Source organism: Ranitomeya imitator, chromosome 6 (assembly GCF_032444005.1).
Source record: "Ranitomeya imitator isolate aRanImi1 chromosome 6, aRanImi1.pri, whole genome shotgun sequence".
Classification (NCBI taxonomy): Eukaryota; Metazoa; Chordata; class Amphibia; order Anura; family Dendrobatidae; genus Ranitomeya; species Ranitomeya imitator.
Window position 1 is genome coordinate 192,282,811 of NC_091287.1, and position 27,382 is coordinate 192,310,192.

The window sequence follows — 27,382 nt, forward strand, 5'->3', positions numbered from 1 at the left end:
ACAGCGTAGCGGGAAAAAAACTCGAAACGCCAGAATTACGTTTTTTTGGTCGCCACGACATTGCATTAAAATGCAATAACGGGCGATCAAAAGAACGTATCTGCACCGAAATGCTATCATTAAAAACGACATCTCGGCACGCAAAAAATAAGCCCTCAACCGACCCCAGATGATGAAAAATGGAGACGCTACGAGTATCGGAAAATGGCGCAATTTTTTTTTTTTTTTTTTTTTTTAGCAAAGTTTGGAATTTTTTTTCACCACTTAGATAAAAAATAACCTAGTCATGTTTGGTGTCTATGAACTCGTAATGACCTGGAGAATCATAATAGCAGGTCATTTTTAGCATTTAGTGAACCTAGCAAAAAAGCCAAACAAAAAACCAATGTGGGATTGCACTTTTTTTGCAATTTCACCGCATTTGGAATTTTTTTCCCGTTTTCTAGTACACGACATGCTAAAACCAATGATGTCGTTCAAAAGTACAACTCGTCCCGCAAAAAATAAGCCCTCACATGGCCAAATTGACGGAAAAATAAAAAAGTTATGGCTCTGGGAAGGAGGGGAGCAAAAAACGAACACGGAAAAACGAAAAATCCCCCGGTCATGAAGGGGTTAAATCCAATTTGTGAGCTTGTTTTTGGAATGTAATCCGACAGCAGCAAGAAGTAGGGAAAGAGACCCTGATTCCAGCAATTTAGCTTCCTGGGTGCAGCAGTTATAAAATCACAGTTTTCTCTGCTGCAGATCTAGTAGAGCTCAGATATTCAGCTGTGTATAGCCCCCTCTACATCACAGCTTTCTGCTAATCAGCAATGGAGACTGGTTCTAAAACCATTTTAAAAAAAAAAACAACATAATTGGTATCAACGCGTTCAGAATCACATGATATATCAATATAAAAAAAAGAATTAACCCGATCACTAAACGACGTAACAAGAAAAAAAGTCAAAAATGCTAGAATTGGGTTGCAGCAACATTGCATTAAAATGCAATAACAGGCGATCAAAAGTTTGTATGTGCACCAAAATATTATCTTTCATGGCCCAGCCTATTTTGACCTTAATTACCTGGCCGTTTTTGCAATTCTGACCAGTGTCCCTTTATGAGGTAACTCAGGAACGCTTCAATGGATCCTAGCGGTTCTCAGAATGTTTTTTCGTGATATATTGGGCTTCACGTTAGTGGTAAATTTAGGTCAATAATTTTTGCATTTATTTGTGAAAAAAAATGGAAATTTGGCGAAAATGTTGAAAATTTCTCAATTTTCAAATTTTGAATTTTTATTCTGTTAAACGAGAGAGTTATGTGACACAAAATAGTTAATAAATAACATTACCCACATGTCTACTTTACATCAGCACAAATTTTTTTTAGCCTCAATTTTTTCATTTTCACATGGGCAACAGGATAAAATGGATCCTAAAATGTTTTGTGCAATTTCTCCTGAGTACACCGATATCTCACATGTGGGGGTAAACCACTGTTTTGGCACACGGCAAGGCTCAGAAGGGAAGGAGCGCCATTTCACTTTTGATGAAAAATTAGCTCCAATCATTAGCGGACACCATGTCGCGTTTGGAGAGCCCCTGTGTGCCTAAACATTGGAGCTCCCCCACAAGTGACCCCATTTTGGAAACTATACCTCCCAAGGAACTAATCTAGATGTGCGGTGACCACTTTAAACCCCCAAGTGCTTCACATAAGTTTATAACGCAGAGCCATGAAAATAAAAAAAAATGTCTTTCATCAAAGATTATTTTTTAGCCCGCAATTTTTTTATTTTCACAAGGGTAACAGGAGAAATTGGACCCCAAAATTTGTTGTACAGTTTGTCCTGAGTAAGCTGATACCCCATATGTGGGGGGAGCCACTGGTTGGGCACACGTCGGGGCAAGGAAGGGTAGTAGTGACGTTTTGGAACGCAGACTTTGATGGAATGGTCTGCGGGCATCAAGTAACGTTTGCAAAGGCCCTTATGTGCCTAAACAGTAGAAACCCCCCACAAGTGACCCCATATTGGAAACTAGACCCACCAAGGAACTTATCTAGATGTGTAGCTTGCACTTTGAACCCCCCAAGTGCTTTACCGAAGTTTATAATGCAGAGCCATGAAAATAAAAAATCATTTTTCTTTCCTCAAAAATATTTTTAGCCCCCATTTTTTTATTTTCTCAAGGGTAACAGGAGAAATTAGACCCCCAAAGTTGTTGTGTAATTTTTCTTGAGTAAGCTTATGCCCCATATATTTGGGTAAACCACTGTTTGGGCGCACGTCGGGGCTCGGAAGTGAGGGAGCGCCATTTGACTTTTGAATGCAAGATTGGCTGGAATCAACGGTGGCGCCATGTCGCGTTTGGAGAGCCCCTGATGTGCCTAAACAGTGGAAACCCCTCAATTCTAACGCCAACACTAACCCCAACACATCCCTAACCCTAACCCTAACCATAACCCTAACCACAAGCCTAACCCTAACCCCAACACACCCCTAACCCCAATCTTAACCCTAATTCCAAAGCTAAACCTAATTCCAACCCTAACTCTAAGGCTATGTGCCCATGTTGGGGATTCGTGTGAGGATTTTTCCACACCGTTTTTGAAAAACTTGCAGCTAAAAGGCACTGCATTTTACCTGCAGGCTTACTGCGGATTTACAGTCTTTTTTTGTGCGGATTTCACCTGCGGATTCCTATTGAGGAACAGGTGTAAAACACTGCGGAATCCGCACAAAGAATTGACATGATCCGGAAAATACAACGCAGCGTTTCCGCGCGGTATTTTCCGAACCATGGGCACAGCAGATTTGGTTTTCCATAGGTTTACACGGTACTGTAAACGCAATGGAAAACTGCTATGAATCCGCAGCGGCCAATCCGCTGCGGATCTGCAGCCAAATCTGCACTGTGTGCACAAAGCCTAATTCTAACCCTAATTGCAACCCTAATTCTAACCCTAATTGCAACCCTAACCCTAATTGCAACCCTAGCCCTAGTTCTAACCCTAGCCCTAGTTCTAACCCTAACCCTAGTTCTAAACCCTAACCCTAGTTCTAACCCTAACCCTAGTTCTAACCCTAACCCTAGTTCTAACCCTAACCCTAGTTCTAACCCTAGTTCTAACCCTAATCCTAGTTCTAATCCTAACCCTAGTTCTAACCCTAACCCTAGTTCTAACCCTAACCCTAGTTCTAATCCTAACCCTAGTTCTAACCCTAATTCTAATCCTAATTGCAACCCTAACCCTAATTCTAACCCTAATTGCAATCCAAATTCTAACTCTAATTGCAACCCTAACCCTAATCGCAACCCTAACCCTAGTTCTAACCCTAACCCTGGTTCTAACCCTAACCCTAGTTCTAACCCTAACCCTAGATCTAACCCTAGTTCTAACCTTAACCCTAGTGGAAAAATAAAGGTAAATATCTATATTTTATTATTGTCACTACCTATGGGGGTGATAAAGGAGGGGGGGCTTATTTACTATTTTATTTTATTTTGATCACTGTGATAGGGTCTATCACAGTGATCAAAATGTACCTGGAATGAATCTGCCGGCCGATTCGGCGGGCGCACTGCGCATGTTCTCGCCATTTTGGAAGATGTCGGTGCCCATGGAGAAGATGGACGGACACCAGGAGGGACACCAGAGCTCGGTAAATATGGGGGGTGGGATCGGAGCATGGGGGGAGCAGACAAAAGGACGGAGGGGAGCGGAGGACAGTAGAGGACAGGACGGAGGGGAGGAGATCGGCGGTGGTGGCTTGGGCAGATCGCGTTCTCCAGCCATGGCCAAAGATATTGCAGCATCGGCCATGGCTGGATTGTAATATTTCCCCAATTTTCATTGGTGAAATATTACGATTGCTCTGATTGAAAGTGAAATGTCATTTTCAACAGCCAATCAGAGCATAGGGGTGGAGCCGCATATTCATTACTGTAATGAGCAGTACCATGTGACCGCTCACTACAGGAAGAAGCTCCTGGCGCTGGGTAAACAGGGACCGCGCCAGGAACAGGTGAGTATAAGCAGTGCGCTATATTCACCTGCTCCCGGTTCCACCGTCGCCAGCCACCGCTGCGTCTTCTGCATCATCTGCACTAAATCTCAGGTCAGAGAGCGCGGTGACCCGATTAGTGCGCCCCGCCCTGTACCTGAGCAGTCAGTGCAGTGGACGGGGAACGTAGCAGCGGCAGAACGGGGAGCAGGTGAATATAGCAAGTGCCGGGGGCCTGAGCGACGAGAGGTGAGAGAGTATGTGATTTTTTTTTTAATCGCAGCAACAGCATATGGGGCAAATGACTGTATGGAGCATCTTAAGGGGCCATAATCAGCATTTATGGAGCATTACATGTGGCAAATGACTGTATGGAGCATCTTATGGGGTATCTTATGGGGTCATAGTAACATAGTAACTAAGGTTGAAGGAAGACTAGAAGTCCATCTAGTTCAACCCATAGCCTAACCTAACATGCCCTAACATGTTGATCCAGAGGAAGGCAAAAAAAAACCCATGTGGCATAGAGTAAGCTCCACATTGGGGAAAAAAATTCCTTCCCGACTCCACATATAGCAATCAGACTAGTTCCCTGGATCAACACCCTAACAAGGAATCTAGTATATATACCCTGTAACATTATACTTTTCAAGAAAGGCATCCAGTCCCCTCTTAAATTTAAGTAATGAATCACTCATTACAACACCATACGGCAGAGAGTTCCATAGTCTCCACTGCTCCTACAGTAACGAACCCACGTCTGTTATTATGCTTAAACCTGCTTTCCTCCAGACGTAGAGGATGCCCCCTTGTCCCTGTCTCAGGTCTATGATTAAAAAGATCATCAGAAAAGTCTTTGTACTGCCCCCTCATATACTTATACATTAAAATAAGATCACCCCTTAGCCTTCGCTTTTCCAAACTAAATAGTCCACTAATAACCACATTTGTGGAGCATTATATCGGGCAAATGTCTGTATGGAGCATCTTATGGGGCCATAATCAGCATTTGTGCAGCATTATATGGGGCGTATTTTGTATGGAGCATCTTATGGGGCCCATCATGAACTGTATGGAGCATTATATGGGGCTCCTGATTCAATATGGATATTCAAAAACACTTAACCCACTGATGTCTCAATTTTATTTTTATTGGTATCTATTATTTTTGACATTTACCGGTAGCTGCTGCATTTTCCACCCTAGGCTTATACTCGAGTCATTAAGTTTTCCAAGTTTTTGTTGGCAAAATTAGGGGTCTCGGTTTATACTCAGGTCGGCTTATACTTGAGTATATACGGTATTTCTAAATTTTGTGCATTTATATTGGTTTACCTGGTGAAAATAAACAAGTGAGATGGGAAGATATTTGTTTTTTATTAAGTTGCCTAATAATTCTGCACAGTAATAGTTACCTGCACAAACAGATATCCTCCTAAGATAGCCAAATCTTAAAAAAAAAAACACTCCAACTTCCAAAAATATTAAGCTTTGATATTTATGAATCTTTTGGGTTGATTGAGAACATAGTTGTTGATCAATAATAAAAATAATCCTCTAAAAAATACAACTTGCCTAATAATTCTGCACACAGTGTATTTATCAAGTAAACATTACTACACATACAGAACTGTTTCAACTCCATGGACAGATGTGAAACAAGAAAGAGTGCCCAAAACACATCCAATAAATCTCAAGCAGTGCATTTTTTCAAAACCAAGGACAGCATGGATCAGCAACAGATTCATTATCACAAATACCCGTGTTTTACTATGAAATGGTCAGGCATTAGACAAAACATACTAAAAAAAAATAAATAAATCAAAAAAAGAGGATTCCTAATAAGATGATAACTAGGATGACTAGTCTTAACCCTGCTGTTCTGTTCGGTCTGGGGAGACCTATTTTGAACTTTGGTATTTTTTGGGGTGTTCAAGATGCGGTTCTGAAACTTGTGGTTGATTGACTTAAATGAGGATGGGTCGGTCGGCCACGGGTTTCAGAGCCGCATCTTGAATATTTTAAAGAATATTGAAGTTCAAAGTCGGTCATTTTTGACCAACAGAACAGCAGGGTTAAATGGTCACTTGACAGCTTCTCCTTGCTGGGCGCGGAATGTGACAGGTCTACTTTTTTTTCCCCTTACATTTCAAACACGTTTTCTTTCCGTCCATTTTTTTTTTTAAATTCCCCATGCTGTTGCTATCTTAAAATGAAAACCTAAAATATGACAGCTTCTACTGGCATAAAGTGGCAATTAAATACATCAGGTTAATCTCAGAACACTGTAAAGGAAAATATACATAAGTAAATGTAGGTTTTTTTCTCACCCTTTCTAGTAGGCTCATTTCTTGAAATTCTGGACTTGTGTTGGACAATCTTTGCAGGGTATGGGTAAGGTCATAAGAAGTGGAGAAGTATAATCCATCCACACTGAGAACATGATTGATCATGGAAAGGAACCCTTTATTATCCTGTAACTGTTGAAGGAAATTCATGTTAAATAGTATCCCCTATATAAAAAAAAAAAAGTAAAAACACTAAAAAAAAAAAATGTTGATAAAAAGTGACTGGGCCTTAAAAACAACTTGTCAAGACAATTTTACTGAAACTACAGTATGGTTGTATTGGTCCAAGCACAACAGTAAAAAATTATACAGATTTTATAATATTTTGACGAAACTAAAACGTGTCATTTATTTGTGCGAACTGCTAAAGAACGTTACAACACGGCAAGAGGGACCAATAATATCTTGCAAACAGTTCCAGGTAAGTGCATGCGCTGCAATTAGGAGGAAAGCATTTTTTACATTGATCATTTATTGAATACATTGAACTGCCTGATACTTATTATATACATCACTATCTAATAATATTCCAAAAGGGATTTGTGTGAGAAACATTTCCTGGACTAGATGCATTTTATGGATAAGATCCCTTTTAAATTTATGCCCATCTACAAACTAAAGAAATAGTTCCGAATTATTGTAATAAACTTTTATACAAATATAAAACACACATACTTTTAAAAAAGACTACATTACAAATAGAAAGCGACATTACCAGAGGGAATAAATCATTTCTGCATACATGACTATGTAGACCCAGCACCGTTGGGAACATGGATTGTATAAACATAATGAAGAGAAAACGAATACAAAAGTATAGTAATCAAAATGTCATTATTATCTCTGCATTATGGCAAACACAATCCTGACCCACTGGTACATTTACAACACAAAAGAAATATGAGACTATTGGACCAGTACAAAATTATCTGTACAGAAGAGGTGCATAGTACCTTATAATATAATAAACAAAAGTATAGCAAATTTTTAGCTAGTAGTTTTTACAGTCAAATAAAAGTTCTTAAACAGGTCGCTTTTATCTCAAATGCAGAGGTAACAGGACATTGATAAGGAGAGACCCTTCATGAAGGAACCTGTCCGAGGAGCTTTTTTCCGCACAACAGCAGGCCGTTTGTTGCTCATGCTACTTTTATGACATGTTTGGAAAATGTCGTCTCTAGTGATGAGCGAGCATACCCGGTAATGCTCGGTGCTCGCCTGAGCAACGAACATTTCTGGGATTGTTCGTCTCTCTTTAGAGAGCCAATCAACATGCAGGGATTGTCTGCCACGCACTGTAATGCCACAGCCATGTTGGTTGTGGCATTACAGTGATTGGCTGGCCGCACAGTTTCATGAGGTCTATATCAGACCTGGTGCCGCCCTGCTCGTCACATTCATCTTCGGAATCAGATAATGTAGGGAGAGGTGCTGCCGAGATAGCGTCAGATTTGGGGGTTTCAAAGTTAAGGTACCTTCACACTGAGCAACTTTACAACAAGAACGACAACGATCCGTGACGTTGCAGCGTCCTGGATAGCGATCTCGTTGTGTTTGACACGCAGCAGCGATCAGGATCCTGCTGTGACATCGCTGGTCGTAGCTAGAAGTCCGGAACTTTATTTGGTCATCAGGTCGGCGTGATTCGTCATGTTTGACAGCAAATGCAACGATGCCAGCAATGTTTTTTCACAGAGCGAACAACCAGCAAGAACGATAAGTACGTCACTGGATCGCTCCTGCATCGTTCTGCTGTTGCCGGTGTTTGACATCTCTACAGCGACCTAACAGCGACGCTCCAGCCATCTAGTTTAGGTCGGATCGTTGTCTATATCGCTGGAGCGTCGCTAAATGTGACGGTACCTTTAGTGTGGGTATACCATAACTGAATATACAAATCCAGCTAAAATCAAACAGTCCTTCTAAGGACTAATTACAGGGTATATATAGATTGCAGTGCTATATAGGCAGGTAATGTATGTGGGTGTATACATATCAGTGCAAGGCATGCAGGCACTGTATGTGGGTATATAAATATCGCTGCTACGGTAGTCAGTCAGGCATTGTATGTGGTATACTTCATTGCATACATCAAGAGGGTCCATTCTATTACTGTCTGCTGCTTTCTATAAAATATATTGACCATGTATATACATAGCCCCAGGTATCAGTGGCCAGAAATATTTTTTTTGCATCTAAGGCTATGTGCACACGTAGGAAATGTGGTGCAGAATTTTCTGCACCAAATCTGCATCTCCTGGCAGAATCCGCAGGTGCGTTTTTAGTGCATTTTTAGTGCAGTTTTTGTGCAGATTTTACCACAGCAGATTTCTATTAATGGAGGGGTGCAGAAACGCTGCAGAAATGCACTAAAGAAGTGACATGCACTTCTTTGAAATCTGCAGCGTTTCTGAGCAGATTTTTCTGCACCATGTGCACAGCTTTTTTTTTTTCACATTGATTTACATTGTACTGTAAATCACAGTGCAGTTCTGCAGCGTTTGTGCAGCAGAAAAATCTGCTGCAGTTCTGCACTAATTCTGCACTAAATCTGCATCGTGTGCACATACCCCTAATCCTGGTTGCTTTTGAATAAAATAATCTAGAGCACGTTTTTTTTCTCCATTTGCTTGTTGACACTGCAGAACACAGCCAGATTTTTTCATAGTACAGCATGAAAATGCAGCAAATTTAAATGGGTTTGCCAGTCCCAGCGATCGCATCTGAGAGCGCCGAAAATTCTGTCATTTTTGTGGTACTGTAGAAAAATGTTGTTGTGTCTTGTACAATTTCTTGACACCATTTTGCTGCAAAAAAAATATTTACCTACAGGTCCTTCTCAAAAAATTAGCATATAGTGTTAAATTTCATTATTTACCATAATGTAATGATTACAATTAAACTTTCATATATTATAGATTCATTATCCACCAACTAAAATTTGTCACGTCTTTTATTGTTTTAATACTGATGATTTTGGCATACAACTCCTGATAACCCAAAAAACCTGTCTCAATAAATTAGCATATTTCACCCATCCAATCAAATAAAAGTGTTTTTTAATAACAAACAAAAAAGCCATCAAATAATAATGTTCAGTTATGCACTCAATACTTGGTCGGGAATCCTTTGGCAGAAATGACTGCTTCAATGCGGCGTGGCATGGAGGCAATCAGCCTGTGACACTGCTGAGATGTTATGGAGGCCCAGGATGCTTCAATAGCGGCCTTAAGCTCATCCAGAGTGTTGGGTCTTGCGTCTCTCAACTTTCTCTTCACAATATCCCACAGATTCTCTATGGGGTTCAGGTCAGGAGAGTTGGCAGGCCAATTGAGCACAGTAATACCATGGTCAGTAAACCATTTACCAGTGGTTTTGGCACTGTGAGCAGGTGCCAGGTCGTGCTGAAAAATGAAATCTTCATCTCCATAAAGCATTTCAGCCGATGGAAGCATGAAGTGCTCCAAAATCTCCTGATAGCTAGCTGTATTGACCCTGCCCTTGATGAAACACAGTGGACCAACACCAGCAGCTGACATGGCACCCCACACCATCACTGACTGTGGGTACTTGACACTGGACTTCAGGCATTTTTTTTCATTTCCTTCTCCCTAGTCTTCCTCCAGACTCTGGCACCTTGATTTCCGAATGACATGCAAAATTTGCTTTCATCAGAAAAAAGTACTTGGGACCACTTAGCAACAGTCCAGTGCTGCTTCTCTGTAGCCCAGGTCAGGCGCCTCTGCCGCTGTTTATGGTTCAAAAGTGGCTTTACCTGGGGAATGCGGCACCTGTAGCCCATTTCCTGCACACGCCTGTGCACGGTGGCTCTGGATGTTTCCACACCAGACTCAGTCCACTGCTTCCTCAGGTTCCCCAAGGTCTGGAATCGGTCCTTCTCCACAATCTTCCTCAGGGTCCGGTCTCCTCTTCTCGTTGTACAGCGTTTTCTGCCACATTGTTTCCTTCCAACAGACTTACCATTGAGGTGCCTTGATACAGCACTCTGGGAACAGCCTATTTGTTGAGAAATTTCTTTCTGGGTCTTACCCTCTTGCTTGAGGGTGTCAATGATGGCCTTCTTGACATCTGTCAGGTCGCTAGTCTTACCCATGATGGGGGTTTTGAGTAATGAACCAGGCAGGGAGTTTATAAAAGCCTCAGGTATCTTTTGCATGTGTTTAGAGTTAATTAGTTGATTCAGAAGATTAGGGTAATAGGTCGTTTAGAGAACCTTTTCTTGATATGCTAATTTATTGAGACAGGTTTTTTGGGTTATCAGGAGTTGTATGCCAAAATCATCAGTATTAAAACAATAAAAGACCTGACAAATTTCAGTTGGTGGATAATGAATCTATAATATATGAAAGTTTAATTGTAATCATTACATTAAGGTAAATAATGAAATTTAACACTATATGCTAATTTTTTGAGAAGGACCTGTACAGGGCAAATATTTTCCACGGGGTTTTGTCCGCCACACGAATCACATATCATTGCGGTCAAAATTGTGCCATTTCAGGCCTCTACAGAATTGTTTTTGTTGTGCCATAGCCTACTTATTGACACAATTTTACTGGCATAAAAAATAAAAATACAGGCCAGATATTTGAAAGTGTAGTATCTCCATCACCACGCCTCATCTATCTGTGGGCTAAAAATTGTGGCATTTTTGCCGTGTGCTCTTGTGGTATCCCACAAAGTGGCCATTTCTATGGGATACCGTATATATAGTTGTTTTCATATAAATGCTGTCAATTTTTATGTGGACTGTGCATTTTAAATACATTGTGAGACCTGCTGACAGGCAGCTCAAAAAGGGTTAATCTTCTCCTCTCCAGCTTGATCAGGTGACCAAGCTCTATTTTAATATGCAGAAGGTTCCGGAAAAATGCCTCAGGGCAGTCAGCCAATGACTGCAGCTCTACAGTCACATAGAAGGGGGAAGAACCAAGTCCTGGGGGAGAGTTTTAAAATTTGAAGTAGCAGTTGGTGATTGAACATATTGAGAAGAGGAAGCCATTTTGTGGGTGAAGGAATTACCAACTTTCTCCCTGCCGGCTTTGCTTAAAAAGGGGACTGGCACGAAAAGGGGAGTTAATAGTCTTCATATGAAGAAGACTACCATTGCACCTCTAGGAGGAATAATTACCTCAGGGTAGAAAGAGCATAGTGCTGAAAAAGAAATATACAGACTTAATAAAACCAGCGGTTACTAAGATCTGCCTGTCTTCAAGTACACAGCAATCATCAACCGCGAGTGTAATACAGTACCTCAGTTTACTGCTGTTTGTAAATAATAATTTGTCCCATTACCTTCAGTAAAAAAAAGACTTCTGTTTCAAATTCTTATGGCTGCTTCATGTCTGGGGCTCAAATGCACCAACTACTACCACCACCATCATCTTCTGCCTAGAGGCAGTTACTGCACAGATAGAAAGTCTGAGGAGCAGAGGGTGAACGGCTTGGGCGGTGTAGTACTCTGTCAGCGGGTTACAAAGGCGAAAGGTTCTAGATTAAATCATGACTGGAAGAGCCAGAGCAAAAGCACGTGGAAGAGCACGGGGCCAGGACTCGGAACCACCCAAGCCTGGGCCGGATTCTGACAAGCCATCACCTACTAATTCTGAACTTGTTGGACGAGGACATCAAAAAGAAGCCCCTGCAGTTGCTAGACCAGAATTCGGCTGGATTTCAAGATGTGTCAATTGGAGAGCGTGGTAGTCGCAGACGTGACTTCCATGATATGTGTGTTTCCACTAGACAATCCATCCAACATGTCATAGAATCAAAATCTGTTTTTGTCTGACAACTCTATTCAGCTGTGCACAAACTATGTCAAACTGATTGCTAGACACCAGTGGGTATTGTACCAGTACAATGTTGACTACAGTCCATAGATGGAATCTAGATCTCTCAGGTCAGCTCTACTTTACCAGCATGATGAATTAATAGGAATAGCACATGGATTTGATGGAGCGGTTCTTTTCTTGCCAAAGAAACTAAATAAGATCAATGAGGTGGTAAGCCGCACACGCAATGGAGAAATAGGAAAGATTACAATTACTTGACAAATGAGTTACCACCAACTTCACCAACCTGCTTTCACTTTTACAACATTATATTCCAAAAGGCTTCTGAATATGATGAATATGAAGCAAATCGGTCTGAATTATTATCACCCAAATAACGTTAAGGAAGTCAGAACACAACCTGTGTGGCAAGGATTTAACACCTAAATTCTGCAGCATGAGACTAGTATGTTGTGCATTGATGTGAGCCACAAAGTGCTACGAAGTGAAACTGTTCTGGATGTAATGTACAATTTGCTCTCGAAAATTTGATCACATGCCTTCTATGATGTTTGCAATAAAGAAATGATTGGACAGTTTGTTGTATTTGGCAAGAACCAGGGTGGATAAAAATCAATGTTTTTTTTTTTTTAAAAAAATCAAAAAAATCGGATTTTTTAGGAAAGTATTTTACCATCCAAAGGTTCTTCCATCATGAGATAAAGCTGAGTTGTTTAACTCAGTAGAATAAAGGCTGTATATGTTTAACATTCACAATGCCATGCTCTTCCAGAGGTTTCTGTAGGATTAGTGGGCAGTTTCTCTCCTATATTATCACAGACGCTCGCTTTACTTACGCAGTTCTCAAAACTGAATTTGAGTCCGCAGAGGTCCCAGCCTCTTCTTCACGGCAAAAATGTTACAACATGAACAGAGTTGAGAAAAAGACCTTAATCCTATTGTTCTACAAACCTATGAATACAGAATCAACCCCTTCAGTGCCAAGTCCAAGAAGTTAGACAATAGGTTTCTGATTGTTTGGAGTGGAATAGATCTGCACAACACAAGAAGAATGTGAATCTAAGTGTGAGGAGGAGGAAGGGCAAGCAGACAAGAAAATGAAAGTGAAACTTTGAGCACAATACTGCAGCATAGCCACAGACAGACAAGTCTGGATCTGTTTGTGTGTACGATCTGAGGTTTATTACATTTTTTCCTTATAATGGCAGCAGGCCGTAAAAGAGACCCAGTTTGGGAATATTTTAATGAAGCTCCTTCGCCTATCGGTAAGGCAGGCATGCGTGCAAAATGCAAACGATGCAACAAAGAGATGCAAGGCCTGGTGGTGCGAATGAGGCAACATCATGAGAAGTGCGGTGATGAAGATGACCAAAGAAACACTTCTGAACAGGCAGGATCTTCAGGTTGGTAAACATTTTTATTGAATCCTATTTCTAAAGACTCAACTGTCATGTGTGAGAAAAATTATATTTCTTATTATTACTGCATGTTACTGTCATTTGGTACAGTTATGAAGAAAAACAAATATTCCTTTTGGGGCAGGGGCAGTGATCTGTTGTGTACAATAAGCAGAAATTGTATAAATAATAAAATAACAGCATTGACTTTTTTTTGTTTAGGGGAATTCATGGATTCTGGAAACTATCCACCTCCAAGATCACCATCATCCTTTTCTACAGTTTCAGAGTTATCCATCCAGGATAGTGCTTCATTAGCAGCAGCATCATCATCAGACAACCACAGCCACATATCACCATCACCCAAAAGGAAGAAAAAACCTTTACCTCCTGGAACCACCATAGATAGGTTTGTGATAAGAACTAGAGGATTAGAAAAAGAGTTGATTGATGAAAAAAATTGCCCAGTTTATTTATGCAACGAACTCTTCTTTCCGTCTGACTGAGAACCCACATTTCATTAATATGGTTCAGTCACTGAGACCAGGATACAGTCCACCCAGCAGAGCTGATGTTGCAGGGAAACTGCTGGATCAAGTGTATGACAGAGAAATGGAGCAATGTGCAACAGCTCTGGAGGGTAAAATTGTTAACCTAAGTATTGATGGGTGGAGTAATGTCCACAATGATCCTATTGTATGTGCTTGTATAACAACAGAAGAAGATAAAGTCTTCTTTGCACAAACAACTGATACGTCAGGAAATGCACACATAGCAGAATACTTACAAGAAGTGGCAGTAAAAGCTATAATGACATGTGAACAAAAATTCAAATGTCTAGTACGCAGTTTGGTCACTGACAATGCTGCAAACGTATCCAAGATGAGAAGAGATTTAGAAGAGCAGGGAGGGAATACAAAGCTGCTAATAACATATGGTTGCAGTGCTCATTTGCTGCACCTCTTAGCCAAAGACTTAAGTGTTCCAGAAATAAAGGCTAATGTTGTTGAAATTGCTAAATACTTCCGTAAAAATCATTTTGCTGCAGCAGCTCTGAAAAGGATGGGTGGAACCAAGCTAACGCTCCCACAAGATGTTAGATGGAACTCTGTGGTGGACTGTTTTGAGCAGTATATCAAAAACTGGCCTATTCTGATGACACTTTGTGAAGAAAATCGAGATAAAATAGATGGCACTGTCACGGCCAAAATCCTCAACATTGGGCTTAAGAGAAATGTTGAACATATGCTGAGCTTCCTGAAACCCATCTCTCAAGATTTAAACAAAATACAGAAAAATAGCTGTTTTATTGCGGATGCTGTTGAAATTTGGAAGGAACTGAGTGAACACTTAAAAACAGAACTACACATGGACAGAATTAAATTACAAGCAGTAAACAAACGAATGGGACAAGCACTGACTCCAGCTCATTTTTTGGCAAATATTGTCAATATCCAATATCAGGGTCAAAACCTAAGTGCTGAGGAAGAGGAGTTAGCTATGACATGGGTATCCAGCAATCATCCATCTTTAATGCCAACTATAATAAACTTCAGAGCTAAGGGGGAACCATTCAAGAAATATATGTTTTCTGAAGATATTTTAAGGAAGGTCACACCAGTAAACTGGTGAAAGTCACTTAAGCGCTTGGATTTAAGGTACCGTCACACTAAGCGACACTGCAGCGATACCGACAACGATCCGGATCGCTGCAGCGTCGCTGTTTGGTCGCTGGAGAGCTGTCACACAGACAGCTCTCCAGCGACCAACTATGCCGGTAACCAGGGTAAACATCGGGTTACTAAGCGCAGGGCCGCGCTTAGTAACCCGATGTTTACCCTGGTTACCAGCGTAAAAGTAAAAAGACATCACCGCTCTGCTTTCCGGCCGCTGTGCTTACACAGAGCAGAGAAGCAGAGCGCCGAGGGACAGACACCGGAATTTAAGTATGTAGTGTTTGTTTTTTTTTTACTTTTACGCTGGTAACCAGGGTAAACATCGGGTTACTAAGCGCGGCCCTGCGCTTAGTAACCCGATGTTTACCCTGGTTACCAGCGAAGACATCGCTGAATCGGCGTCACACACGCCGATTCAGCGATGTCAGCAGGAAGTCCAGCGACGAAATAAAGTGCTGGACTTTCTGCAGCGACCAACGACATCACAGCAGGATTCTGATCGCTGCTGTGTGTCAAACTGAATGATATCGCTAACCAGGACGCTGCAACGTCACGGATCGCTAGCGATATCGTTTAGTGTGACGGTACCTTTAGAGACTGTTCAGGTAATGATTTCACTTTTAACAGCAGTAGCTTCTTCTGCAGGCGTTGAAAGAATATTCTCTTCCTTTGGACTCATTCATTCTAAATTGAGAAATCGGTTGGGACCCAATAAAGCAGGAAAGCTTGTTTTTCTTTTCCAGATTATGAATAGGAACAAAGAAGAAGATGATGATGAAGATGAAGAGGACGACAAGTGAGCTACAGAGGACAGCAGGGACAGTAGTATTTAAGTTTTTCATGTGTCAGCTGGGCTGACAGTAAGTTTCTTATAATATATATATATATTTTGTTTAGCCAAATTAGTTAACAAACATGGATGTTTGTTTAAGCAAATAACTTATGCTGTAATGTTGTTATTGTTTCAGTTGAATAAATCTACTTAAATTGTTATTAAGGTCAGGATTATTTTTCTCCTTCCTAAGTACAACAGAACAGTGGTGTCCAAATATGAATGCACGTGTAAGTACACACGTGTAAGCCATGCACGTGTAAGTACACACGGACGGTACAGTGAAACTGCGAATGGCTCATTAAATCATTAAACTGGGGAGAAAAAAGTAATATAAAAAGTGACTCTAAAAATCTTCATCTACTTGCATGTTAAAGTAGCAAGAACTAGTTTAGGTAGAAACTTTGATTTAAATCACTGATTTAAATCAAGCCTTACTGACTAGTGATTTAAATCGTGATTTAAATCGTGATTTAAATCAGTTAGATTTAAATCAAATCCACCCTGGCAAGAACTATCGTACATATCATATTGATGATATCAACTGGGATTTAACTTCGGAGTCTCCTTTCAAGCAGTCAGATGGGTGTGAAATCAGTTTTATCGATTATTACTAAAATTTAAATAAGCAGATAGACTTGAAAAAGCCTGTTCTCATACACAATACCAAAAAAAGCAATAGGTCTAGGAAAAATGCCAACAGGACCTAATATTCTGATTCCACAATTATGCAATTTAACAGGTTTAACTGACAGAATAAGTGGATTATTCTGTAATGAAAGAGCTAGCAAATCACACTCAACTAGTACCAGAGCAGAGAGAAACGAGTGGGAACATTTTTGGACTATATTCACAGAGATGACACTGTACAGAAAGAACTTCGGGATTAGGCTAGGTTCACATTGCGTTAAAGCAGCTTGTTCAACACATGCGTTAAACAGACTGCGTTAAAGCAAGTGACGAAATGTGATCACACTAGCACAGATAGAGCTAGCAGATGTTCTATCTGCGCTAGCGGTGATCGACCTGGAAACGCTGCAGCCCGCGTCTGAGGGTCCATCACTCACTGACGGCACAGTTAGCGCACGCCCATTTTGGAATGTGTTCGCGATGCGCCCGATAATGGAGTTAATGGCAGCGTTAACGGACTGCGTTACACCGCGTTATGCCGCGGTGTAACGCAGTCCGTCTGACGGACTGCCATAATGTTATGTGAACCCAGCCTTAGAGACCAAGTTTTGACAGTAAACTTCTGTGTCCTTCACTGGAGCTTACTAGTGTTTGTAAATAATAATTTGCCCCATTACCTTCAGTAAAAAGACTTGTTTTAAATTCTTACGGCTGCTTCATCACAGGGGGATAAAATCCATCAACTACTACCACCATCATCATCATCATCATCATCATCATCATCATCATCATCATCATCATCATCATCTTCTTCTGCCTAGAGGCAGTTTCTGTGCAAACATTGCATTATGGAGATTCCTGTGTGTGTAATTTGAGAAGGAATGACTCTTCTCCTGATAAAGCTTGGCCACAAGATAACACCCTGTTAGGAGTATAACCCTCAGCCATACACCACATGAGAACGCCACACTACCCTTCTTAATGCCACTAATTTTCAGTAAAAAATAAAAATACAGGCCACATTTTACAGTGTGGTATCTCCGTTACACTACTCACATATCTGTTGTCTAAAAATTGTGGCATTTCAGGCCTACATTGAACTTTGTTTGCTGATTCTTAGCCTAGTTATTGACAATTTTGCTGTGGAAAAAAAGAAAAAAAAATACAGGCCAGATATTTGAAAGCGGGGTATCTCTCGTCACACGGCTCATCCAACTGTGGCCTAGAAATTAAGCCATTTGAGGACTCCATTTAATTTTTTTTTTGCTGTGTCTTAGCCTACTTATTGAAACAATTTTGCTGTAAACCAAAAACAAAAAAAAATTTGTACATTTATGAGGTAAAAACTCAGGAATGCTTCAACGGATCCTAGCAATTCTGAGACTGTTTTTTCGTGAGATATTGGGCTTCATGATAGTGGTAAATTTAGGTCGATAATTTTTGCGTTTGTGAAAAAAACGGAGATTTGGCAAAAATTTTGAAAACTTCACATCTTTCACATTTCGAATTTTTATTCTGTTAAACCAGAAAGCTATGTGGCACAAAATGGTTAATAAACAACATTTCCCACATGTCTACTTTACATCAGCACAAGTTTGGAAACAAAAAAAGGTGCTCAAAACCACATTCAAAAAGTTTATTAACCCTTCAGGTGTTTCACAGCAGCAGAAGCAACATGGAAGGAAAAAATGAACATTTAACTTTTAGTCACAAAATTATCTTTTAGCAACAATTTTTTATTTTCCCATGGGTAAAAGGTGAAACTGGTACCCGAAAGCTGTTGTCCAATTTGTCCTGAGTACATTGAAACCCCATATGTGGGGGGGGGGGAGGGAGAGAAACACTGTTTGGGCGCACAACAGGGCTCAGAAGGGGAGGAGCACCATTTGACTTTTTGAATATAAAAATTGGAGCTCCCCCACAAGTAACCCCATTTTGGAAACTAGACGCCCTCAAGGGACTTATCTAGATGCATAGTGAGCACTTTGAACCCCCAGGTGCTTCACAAATTGATCCGTAAAAATGAAATACTTTTTTTTTTTTTTTTTTACATTTTTTTAGCCTCAAATTTTTTCATTTTCACAAGTTCAACAAGATAACATGGATCCTAAAATTTGTTGGGCAATTTCTCCTGAGCACATCGATACCTCACATGAGGGGGTAAACCACTGTTTGGGCGCACGGCAATGCACGGAAGGGAAGGAGCGCCATTTGACTTTTAGAATGAAAAATTAGGTCCAATCATTAGTGGACACCATTTCGCATTTGGAGAGTCCCTGTGTGCCTAAACATTTGAGCTCCCCAACAAGTGACCCCACTTTGGAAACTAGACCCCCCCAAGAAACTTATCTAGATGTGTGGTGAGCACTTCGAACCACCAAGTGATTCACAGAAGTTTATGACGCAGAGCCGTGAAAATTAAAAAAAAAATTCCTTCAAAATGCTTTTTTAGCCTGCAATTATTTATTTTCACAGGGGTAACAGGAGAAATTGGACCCCAAAAGTTGTTCAGTTTGTCCTGAGAACGCTGATACCCCCCCACACGTCAGGGCTCGGAAGGGAAGTAGTGACGTTTTGAAATGCAGACTTTGATGGAATGGTCTGCTGGAGTCATGCTATGTTTGTAGAGCCCCTGATGTGCCTAAACATTAGAAACCCCACACAAGTGACCCCATTTTGGAAACTAGACACCCAAGGAACTTTTCTAGATGTGTGGTGAGCACTTTGAACCCCCAAGTGCTTCACAAAATTTTATAACGCAGAGCCGTGAAAATAAAAAAAATCATTTTTTCCCACAAAAATAATTTTTTAGCGCCCAATTTTTTTTTTTATGTTCCCAAGGGTAACAGGAGAAAGTAGACCCCCAAAGATGTTATGCAATTTTTCCCGAACACGCTTATGCCCCATATGTTTTATGTTTGGGTAAACCACTGATGTGCCTAAACAGTGGAAACCCTCTCAATTCTAACTCCAACACACCCCTAACCCAAATCTTAACCCTAATTCCAATCCCAACCCTAACCCCAATTCCAACCCCAACCCTAAGGCTATGTGCCCACGATGCGGATTCGCGTGAGGATTTTTCCGCACAGTTTTTGAAAAATCTGCAGGTAAAACGCACTGCATTTTACCTTCGGATTTACAGAGGATTTCCAGTGTTTTTTGTGCGGTTTTCACCTTCGGATTTCTATTGAGGAACAGGTGTAAAACACTGCGGAATCCGCACAAAGAATTGACATGCTATGGAAAATACAACGCAGCGTTTCAGCACGGTATTTTCCGCACCATGGGAATAGCGGATTTGGTTTTCCATAGGTTTATATTATTATTACTGTAAACCAGATAGAAAACTACTGCGAATTCGCAGCGGCCAATCCGCCAATCTTATGTCATATCTCATTAAGTGTCCGTGCGGTCTCTGATATGTTGGCGAAGCTACCCAACATATCTGAGACCGTATATCACAACATAAGTCTACTATTCTTTGCAAATTGGGGGTGGATGATGCTATTCTTTCTCTGTTACATAGTATATATTCATTTCTGGAGACTGACGGAACCATGGTGCGAGCGATGTTCTTCGATTTCTCGAGTGCATTTAACTCCCTGCAGCCACTTTTACTACACAAAAAGATGACTGATATGAAGGTTGAGGAGGGGATGAGAAATTGGATAACTGACTACCTATCAGATCGGCCACAGTTTGTACAGATGGGAGCAGTGGTGTCAAGCAGATTTTTGAGTAGTGTAGGTGCCCCCCAGGGAACGGTGCTTGCGCCCTTTCTTTTCACTCTGTATACTTCAGACTTTCAGTATAAATCTGAACTTTGCCACCTTCAAAAATTTTCGGATGACTCCGTGGTTGTGGGATGCATTCATTAGGGGAGATCAGGGGGATGAGGAATACAGAAGGGTGGTATCGAATTTCGTGGATTGGTGCAATGGTAACTATCTTCAACTAAATGTTAAGAAAACTAAGGAGTTGGTGGCCAACTATAGCAGGATAAAGATGGAATGCTTACCGATCACTATTGCTGGTCAGGAGGTAGAGCAGGTGGAGAGTTACAAATATTTGGGGGTCCATTTGGATAGCAAACTGGACTGGAGATGCCACTCAGAGACTGTCTACAAGAAGGGGATGAGCAGACTGTATTTCCTAAGGAAACTGAGGTCTTTTAATGTATGTAGCAAAATGTTAGCAATGTTCTACCAATCTGTAGTGGCAAGTGCCATCTTTTTTGCAATCACATGCTGGGGTAGTAGCGTGCGGGCCTCTGATGCGAATAAGCTGAATAAGATTATTAAGAAGGCAAGTTCTGCTGTGGGCTGTAATCTGGACTCTTTTGGGGAGGTAGTGGAGAAAAGAACTCTGAAAAAGTGTATGGCAATTATGAACAATAATGCACATCCATTATATGAGCTATTCATGAGACAGAAGAGCACCTTCAGCAACCAGCTAATACTTCTGAGGTGTAAGAAGGAAAAATATAGGAAATCGTTTGTGCCAACTGCCATGGGAATGTACAACAATAACATTAGGGTTAAACCACCAAGGTGAATGTCTACTTATTTCTCTACATTTCAGTTCACTCGTTGTGTATGTCCTATTCTAATGTATAATGTTCTTCTGTCAACTCCACTGTCATGTCAACTATGTAATTCTTTTATGATTTTTATGATTTAAGTTGTGCTGCTGTGATACTATAATTTCCCACGGGATCAATAAAGTGTATCGTATCGTATCGTATCAAAAGGGTGATGCTACCAATACCTGCGCACTTCATTGCTCATAATCACAATATTTCACAGTTGCGATAACAGATAATTGAGAGTATACCTCTATGTGGGAATAGAATACTGAAATTAAAAGAGAGGCACATTGGGTTTACACCCTTCAAACTCTGGAGCCATATGGCCTTAATAGGGAATATGAGGTTCTATTAAATTTTTCATTGAATTTCAGTTAGCTATTCCTCTCCCATGTTACCTGATGATTAGTTTGTGATGCGGTTTTTTTTTTTTTAGGATGATATTACCGTATATACTCGAGTATAAGCCGACCAGAGTATAAGCCAACCCCCCTAATTTTGACACAAAAAACTGGGAAAACGTAATGACTCGAGTATAAGCCTAGTGTGGGAAATGCAGCAGCTACCGGTGAATTTCAAAAATAAAAATAGATACCAATAAAAGTAAAATTAATTGAGACATCAGTAGGTTAAGTGTTTTTGAATAACCATATTGAATCAGGAGCCCCATGTAATGCTCCATACAGTTTATAATGGGCTCCATAAGATGCTCCATATTAAAATATGCCCCATATAATGCTGCACAAATGTTGATTATGACCCAAAAGATGCTCCATACAGACATTTGCCCCGTATAATGCTCCACAAATGTGGATTATGGCCCCATAAGATGCTCCATACAGATATTTGCCCCATATAATGCTGCACATGGCCCCATAAGATGCTCCATACAGATATTTGCCCCATATAATGCTGCACATGGCCCCATAAGATGCTCCATATAGATAACTGCCCCATATAAGGCTGCACATGGCCACATAAGATGCTCCATACAGATATTTGCCCCGTATAATGCTGCACATGGCCCCATGCAGATGCCCCATACAGATATTTGCCCCCATATGATGCTGCACATGGCCCAATACAGATTCCCCATACAGATATTTGCCCCCATACCATGCTGCACATGGCCACATAAGATGCCCATTACAGATATTTGCCCCATATAATGCTGCACATGGCCCCATACAGATATTTGCCCCCATATCATGCTGCACATGGCCACATAAGATGCCCCATACAGATATTTGCCCCCATATCATGCTGCACATGGCCACATAAGATGCCCCATACAGATATTTGCCCCATATCATGCTGCACATGGCCCCATACAGATATTTACCCCCATATCATGCTGCACATGGCCACATAAGATGCCCCAGATATTTGCCCCCATATAATGCTGCACATGGCCCCATACAGATATTTGCCCCCATATCATGCTGCACATGGCCCCATACAGATGCCCCATACAGATATTTGCCTACATATCATGCTGCACATGGCCCCATACAGATATCTGCCCCCATATCATGCTGCACATAGCCACATAAGATGCCCCATATAATGCTGCACATGGCCACATAAGATGCTCCATACAGATATTTGCCCCATATAATGCTGCACATGGCCCCATGCAGATGCCCCATACAGATATTTGCCCCCATATGATGCTGCACATGGCCCAATACAGATTCCCCATACAGATATTTGCCCCCATATCATGCTGCACATGGCCACATAAGATGCCCCTTACAGATATTTGCCCCATATAATGCTGCACATGGCCCCATACAGATATTTGCCCCCATATCATGCTGCACATGGCCACATAAGATGCCCCTTACAGATATTTGCCCAATATAATGCTGCACATGGCCCCATACAGATATTTGCCCCCATATCATGCTGCACATGGCCACATAAGATGCCCCATACAGATATTTTCCCCCATATAATGCTGCACATGGCCCCATACAGATGCCCCATACAGATATTTGCCCCCATATCATGCTGCACATGGCCACATAAGATGCCCCATACAGATATTTGCCCCATATCATGCTGCACATGGCCCCATACAGATGCCCCATACAGATATTTACCCCCATATCATGCTGCACATGGCCACATAAGATGCCCCAGATATTTGCCCCCATATAATGCTGCACATGGCCCCATACAGATGCCCCATACAGATATTTGCCCCCATATCATGCTGCACATGGCCCCATACAGATGCCCCATACAGATATTTGCCCAAATATCATGCTGCACATGGCCACATAAGATGCCCCATACAGATATTTGCCCCATATAATGCTGCACATGGCCCCATACAGATATTTGCCCCCATATCATGCTGCACATAGCCACATAAGATGCCCCATACAGATATTTGCCCCATATAATGCTGCACATGGCCACACAAGATGCCCCAAACAGATATTTGCCCCCATATAATGCTGCACATGGCCACATAAGATGCTCCATACAGATATTTGCCCCATATGCTGTTGCTGCGATTAAAAAAATAAAAAAATTACATACTCACCTCTGAGGCCCCTGGCACTTGCTATACTCACCTTTCCCGTTCCACCGCTGACCGCCGCTGTGTCTTCCCATCCTCTGCGCCGACGTTCAGGAAGAGGGTGGCGCGCACTAATCGCGTCACCACGCTCTCTGACCTGAGCGTCACTGCGGAAGAAACAGCGGCGCCGACGGTGGAACGAGGAGCAGGTGAATATCGAGCACAGCCCCCGTCATACTTACCTGCTCCTGGCGCTGTCGCTGCACGTCTGTTCCCCGGAGCAGTCACCATTACCGCTCATTGAAGTAATGAATATGCGGCTCTACCTCTATGGGAGGTGGAGCCGCATATTCATTACTGTAATGAGCGGTACCATGTGACCACTCAATACAGGAAGAAACTGCAGCGCTGGAAGAAGCAGGGACGTGCAGGGACCGTGCCAGGAGTAGGGGAGTATAATTAGACAGCCCCCGCTCCCCCTCCCCTGCCGACCCCTGGGTATGACTCGAGTAAAAGCGGAAAGGGGGACTTTCAGCCCAAAAAAGTGGGCTGAAAATCTTGGCTTATACTCGAGTATATACGGTATTTTAGCATTCAGTAATACCAGTATCTGTATTTTAGTGCGCATACTTGCATCTAGGTATGGGCAGGCATGTGTATGTACATGTGCGCTGCACCAATGTACGTATTTAACAGTACTGAGATATTGCTCGATAAGGTCAATTTAGTCATTATAATGTTGTTCCTTATTTTTTCCTTTTAGATTTAAGTGCAGAGGTCTCTTTTCGGGGGCAGGTTTGTTCCTTCTGTTTCTTCTAGATCTGTTGGTTCTCTTACTTTACCTTTGTGTAGATTTATGGTGGGCATGACGTGTGTTCATTTTATTATTCATATATACGTGGGTGGGCTTAACTACAGGAGGGAGCCGTATTCTCTTTTACCCATGTTTATTTTGTGTTTCTCCACACTTAATCCACTTACGTGACTGTGGTTCAATTATTTAATCCCCTTTTTCATATAAAAAGTATCTTAGATTCTACTTTAATACATACAACATTGTTCGCCTTCTATATTATTAATCATACTCCCTGGTGAATACGTACACATATAACTCCCCTTTTCCCCAGAGACTACAGCAGTGTCATTAGATCCCTTCATATTTGCCCCATTTCCAGCCCCTTCCTTGTAGCATGCATGCGCCGCTCTGCACTCAAGCGCATGCGCAGTGGCATCCATACACAGCGCACACCCCACTTTGTGTCTTCGGAGTCTTGCTGATACTATAAATAGGTCCACTCTGTCACTCGCTGCACCTCAACACTACAGCAGTTCATCCCTGCTCCCAGTCCGCCCTACTATCAGGTATTGTGTCACTTTCTTTGGGCATTTTCTACTAAGCACTGGCTCAGGGTTATAACTGCTGTCCCTTTACTCTTTACAGCATATATCTAGATACCGCCATACAAGTAATCAATGCTCTATTCTGTTATCTATATTTGTAGGGACTGCATGATAGGCTTTTACAATATAAACCAGACTAATATACGTTTTGTACATAGCTTATTCTATATGACATATTGACCTTATGTAGTAATCATTATTTTTTACTCCTACAGTTTTCACAATCTTTTCATATATGGTGAAGATTCCATTCAATGATGTTTGTTTAATTTGTACGATATACGGTACATATATCTTATCAGTTTTTTTCCTTTTGTTAATACTTGACCAGTTATTGATTATGATTATGTTTTGTACTTCATTTTCTTATTATGATTTGTTCTATTTTGTAGATAATTACCTTGACAAAGGCCTCACGCCGAAACGTTGGTACTGTATGGTGCTATATGATTGGTCAAAAGAATAAACTTTTTGCCATCTGTTTACAAAACAAGGATTATATCTTTTGAAGTAGAAATAGATTACTGAAGTAATTAAAACAAGTTATTCATCATTTATTTAGCCTCCCTTGACAGAAAAGTAGAACCATGATCGTGCTGTATCACAATACTAGAGCAAGGGGAAAACGGAAATTCTTGATGCAATAACGCAACTGCCCCACAACGAAGGTGAACTGTACGACAATGCTGGGAACAGGATAAATTGTCCAATGTCTGATGCCAGGCTCCCTCAAAACATCAACTACCTGCTGGTAATCATCAGCAATAAACAAAAAAAAAAAGTTTTTGTTTTTTTTGTTTTTTTTTTCAAGTAGTCAATGGGCCCATATGTGAATTGTAAATCTCTTGCTAGTCTCCAATTTGTGTTGGTGTCATCAGAGCTTAATCTTAAATGCAGGTGGCTGGATGACTGCTGATTACACTGAGGATTTAAAGAGTGCTTTTCAGATAGTATCAGGATCGACTTCAGCTGGAAGATTTTAAGTAAAGGTACCGTTACACTAAACGACTTACCAACGATCACGGCCAGGTCGTATCGCTGGTCGTGATCGTTGGTAAGTCGTTTAGTGTAGTCGTCGTGTGGTCGCTGGGGAGCTGTCACACAGACAGCTCTCTCCAGCGACCAACGATCAGGGGAAAGACTTCGGCATCGTTGAAACTGTCTTCAACGATGCCGAAGTCCCCCTGCAGTACTCGGGTAACCAGGGTAAACATCGGGTTACTAAGTGCAGGGCCGCGCTTAGTAACCCGATATTTACCCTGGTTACCATTGTAAAAGTTAAAAAAAAACAAACAGTACATACTTACATTCTGATGTCTGTCACGTCCCCCGCCGTCAGCTTCCCGCACTGACTGTCAGTTCCGGCAGTAAAGCAGAGCCAGAGCACAGCGGTGACGTCACCGCTGTGCTGATTTCCGGACGGCGCTCACAGTCAGTGCAGGGAAGCTGACGCCGGGGGACGTGACAGACATCAGAATGTAAGTATGTACTTTTTTTTTACTTTTACAATGGTAACCAGGGTAAATATCGGGTTACTAAGCGCGGCCCTGCGCTTAGTAACCCGATGTTTACCCTGGTTACAAGTGAACACATCGCTGGATTGGCGTTACACACGCCGATCCAGCGATAACAGCGGGTGATCAGCGACCAAAAAAAGGTCCTGATCATTCCCCACGACCAGCGATCTCCCAGCAGGGGCCTGATCGTTGGTCGCTGTCAAACATAACGAGATCGTTAGCGGGATCGCTGCTACGTCACAAAAAAAGGGACGTGTTAACGATATCGTTATGTGTGAAGGTACCTTAACACTGGAGGAGGAGGAGTTTGTGTTTCTTCTATATTCACCTTCCTTCTTTGATATGGTGTCACTTAATCTTAGAAGTATGGGCTGGTCTGATGTTATCACACTCACTACCATTCAAAGGATGATTGCATATTATTGGTTGCCCATCTAGGTATCTCTTGTATTTTTGTAGGCACCAACTGCATCTTCCTTTCTTACAACTATAACCTCTGCAACTCTGTAACTCAACAAGCAGGTGCACTACAAGGCACCGCATACACACAAAAGCTACAAGATATCTTCTGTGACTCTTGGATGAGAGCTAAAGAGCTAAAAGACAGTCTCTTTGGAGTGGGCCTTACTGATGAGCTGGCCTCCTTTGTGACAAGT

The 27,382-nt window shown here is 41.5% G+C and overlaps 1 protein-coding gene across 1 annotated transcript in view; it reads right to left on the minus strand.

Annotated features, from left to right (window-relative positions):
• Positions 1–27,382, minus strand: part of SACM1L (SAC1 like phosphatidylinositide phosphatase) — a 458,875-nt gene that overhangs the window by 270,921 nt on the left and 160,572 nt on the right. Inside the window, exon 5 of the mRNA XM_069730398.1 lies at positions 6,325–6,474. Coding sequence (XP_069586499.1) covers positions 6,325–6,474 — 150 coding nt within the window. The remainder of the gene's footprint in view (positions 1–6,324; positions 6,475–27,382) is intronic.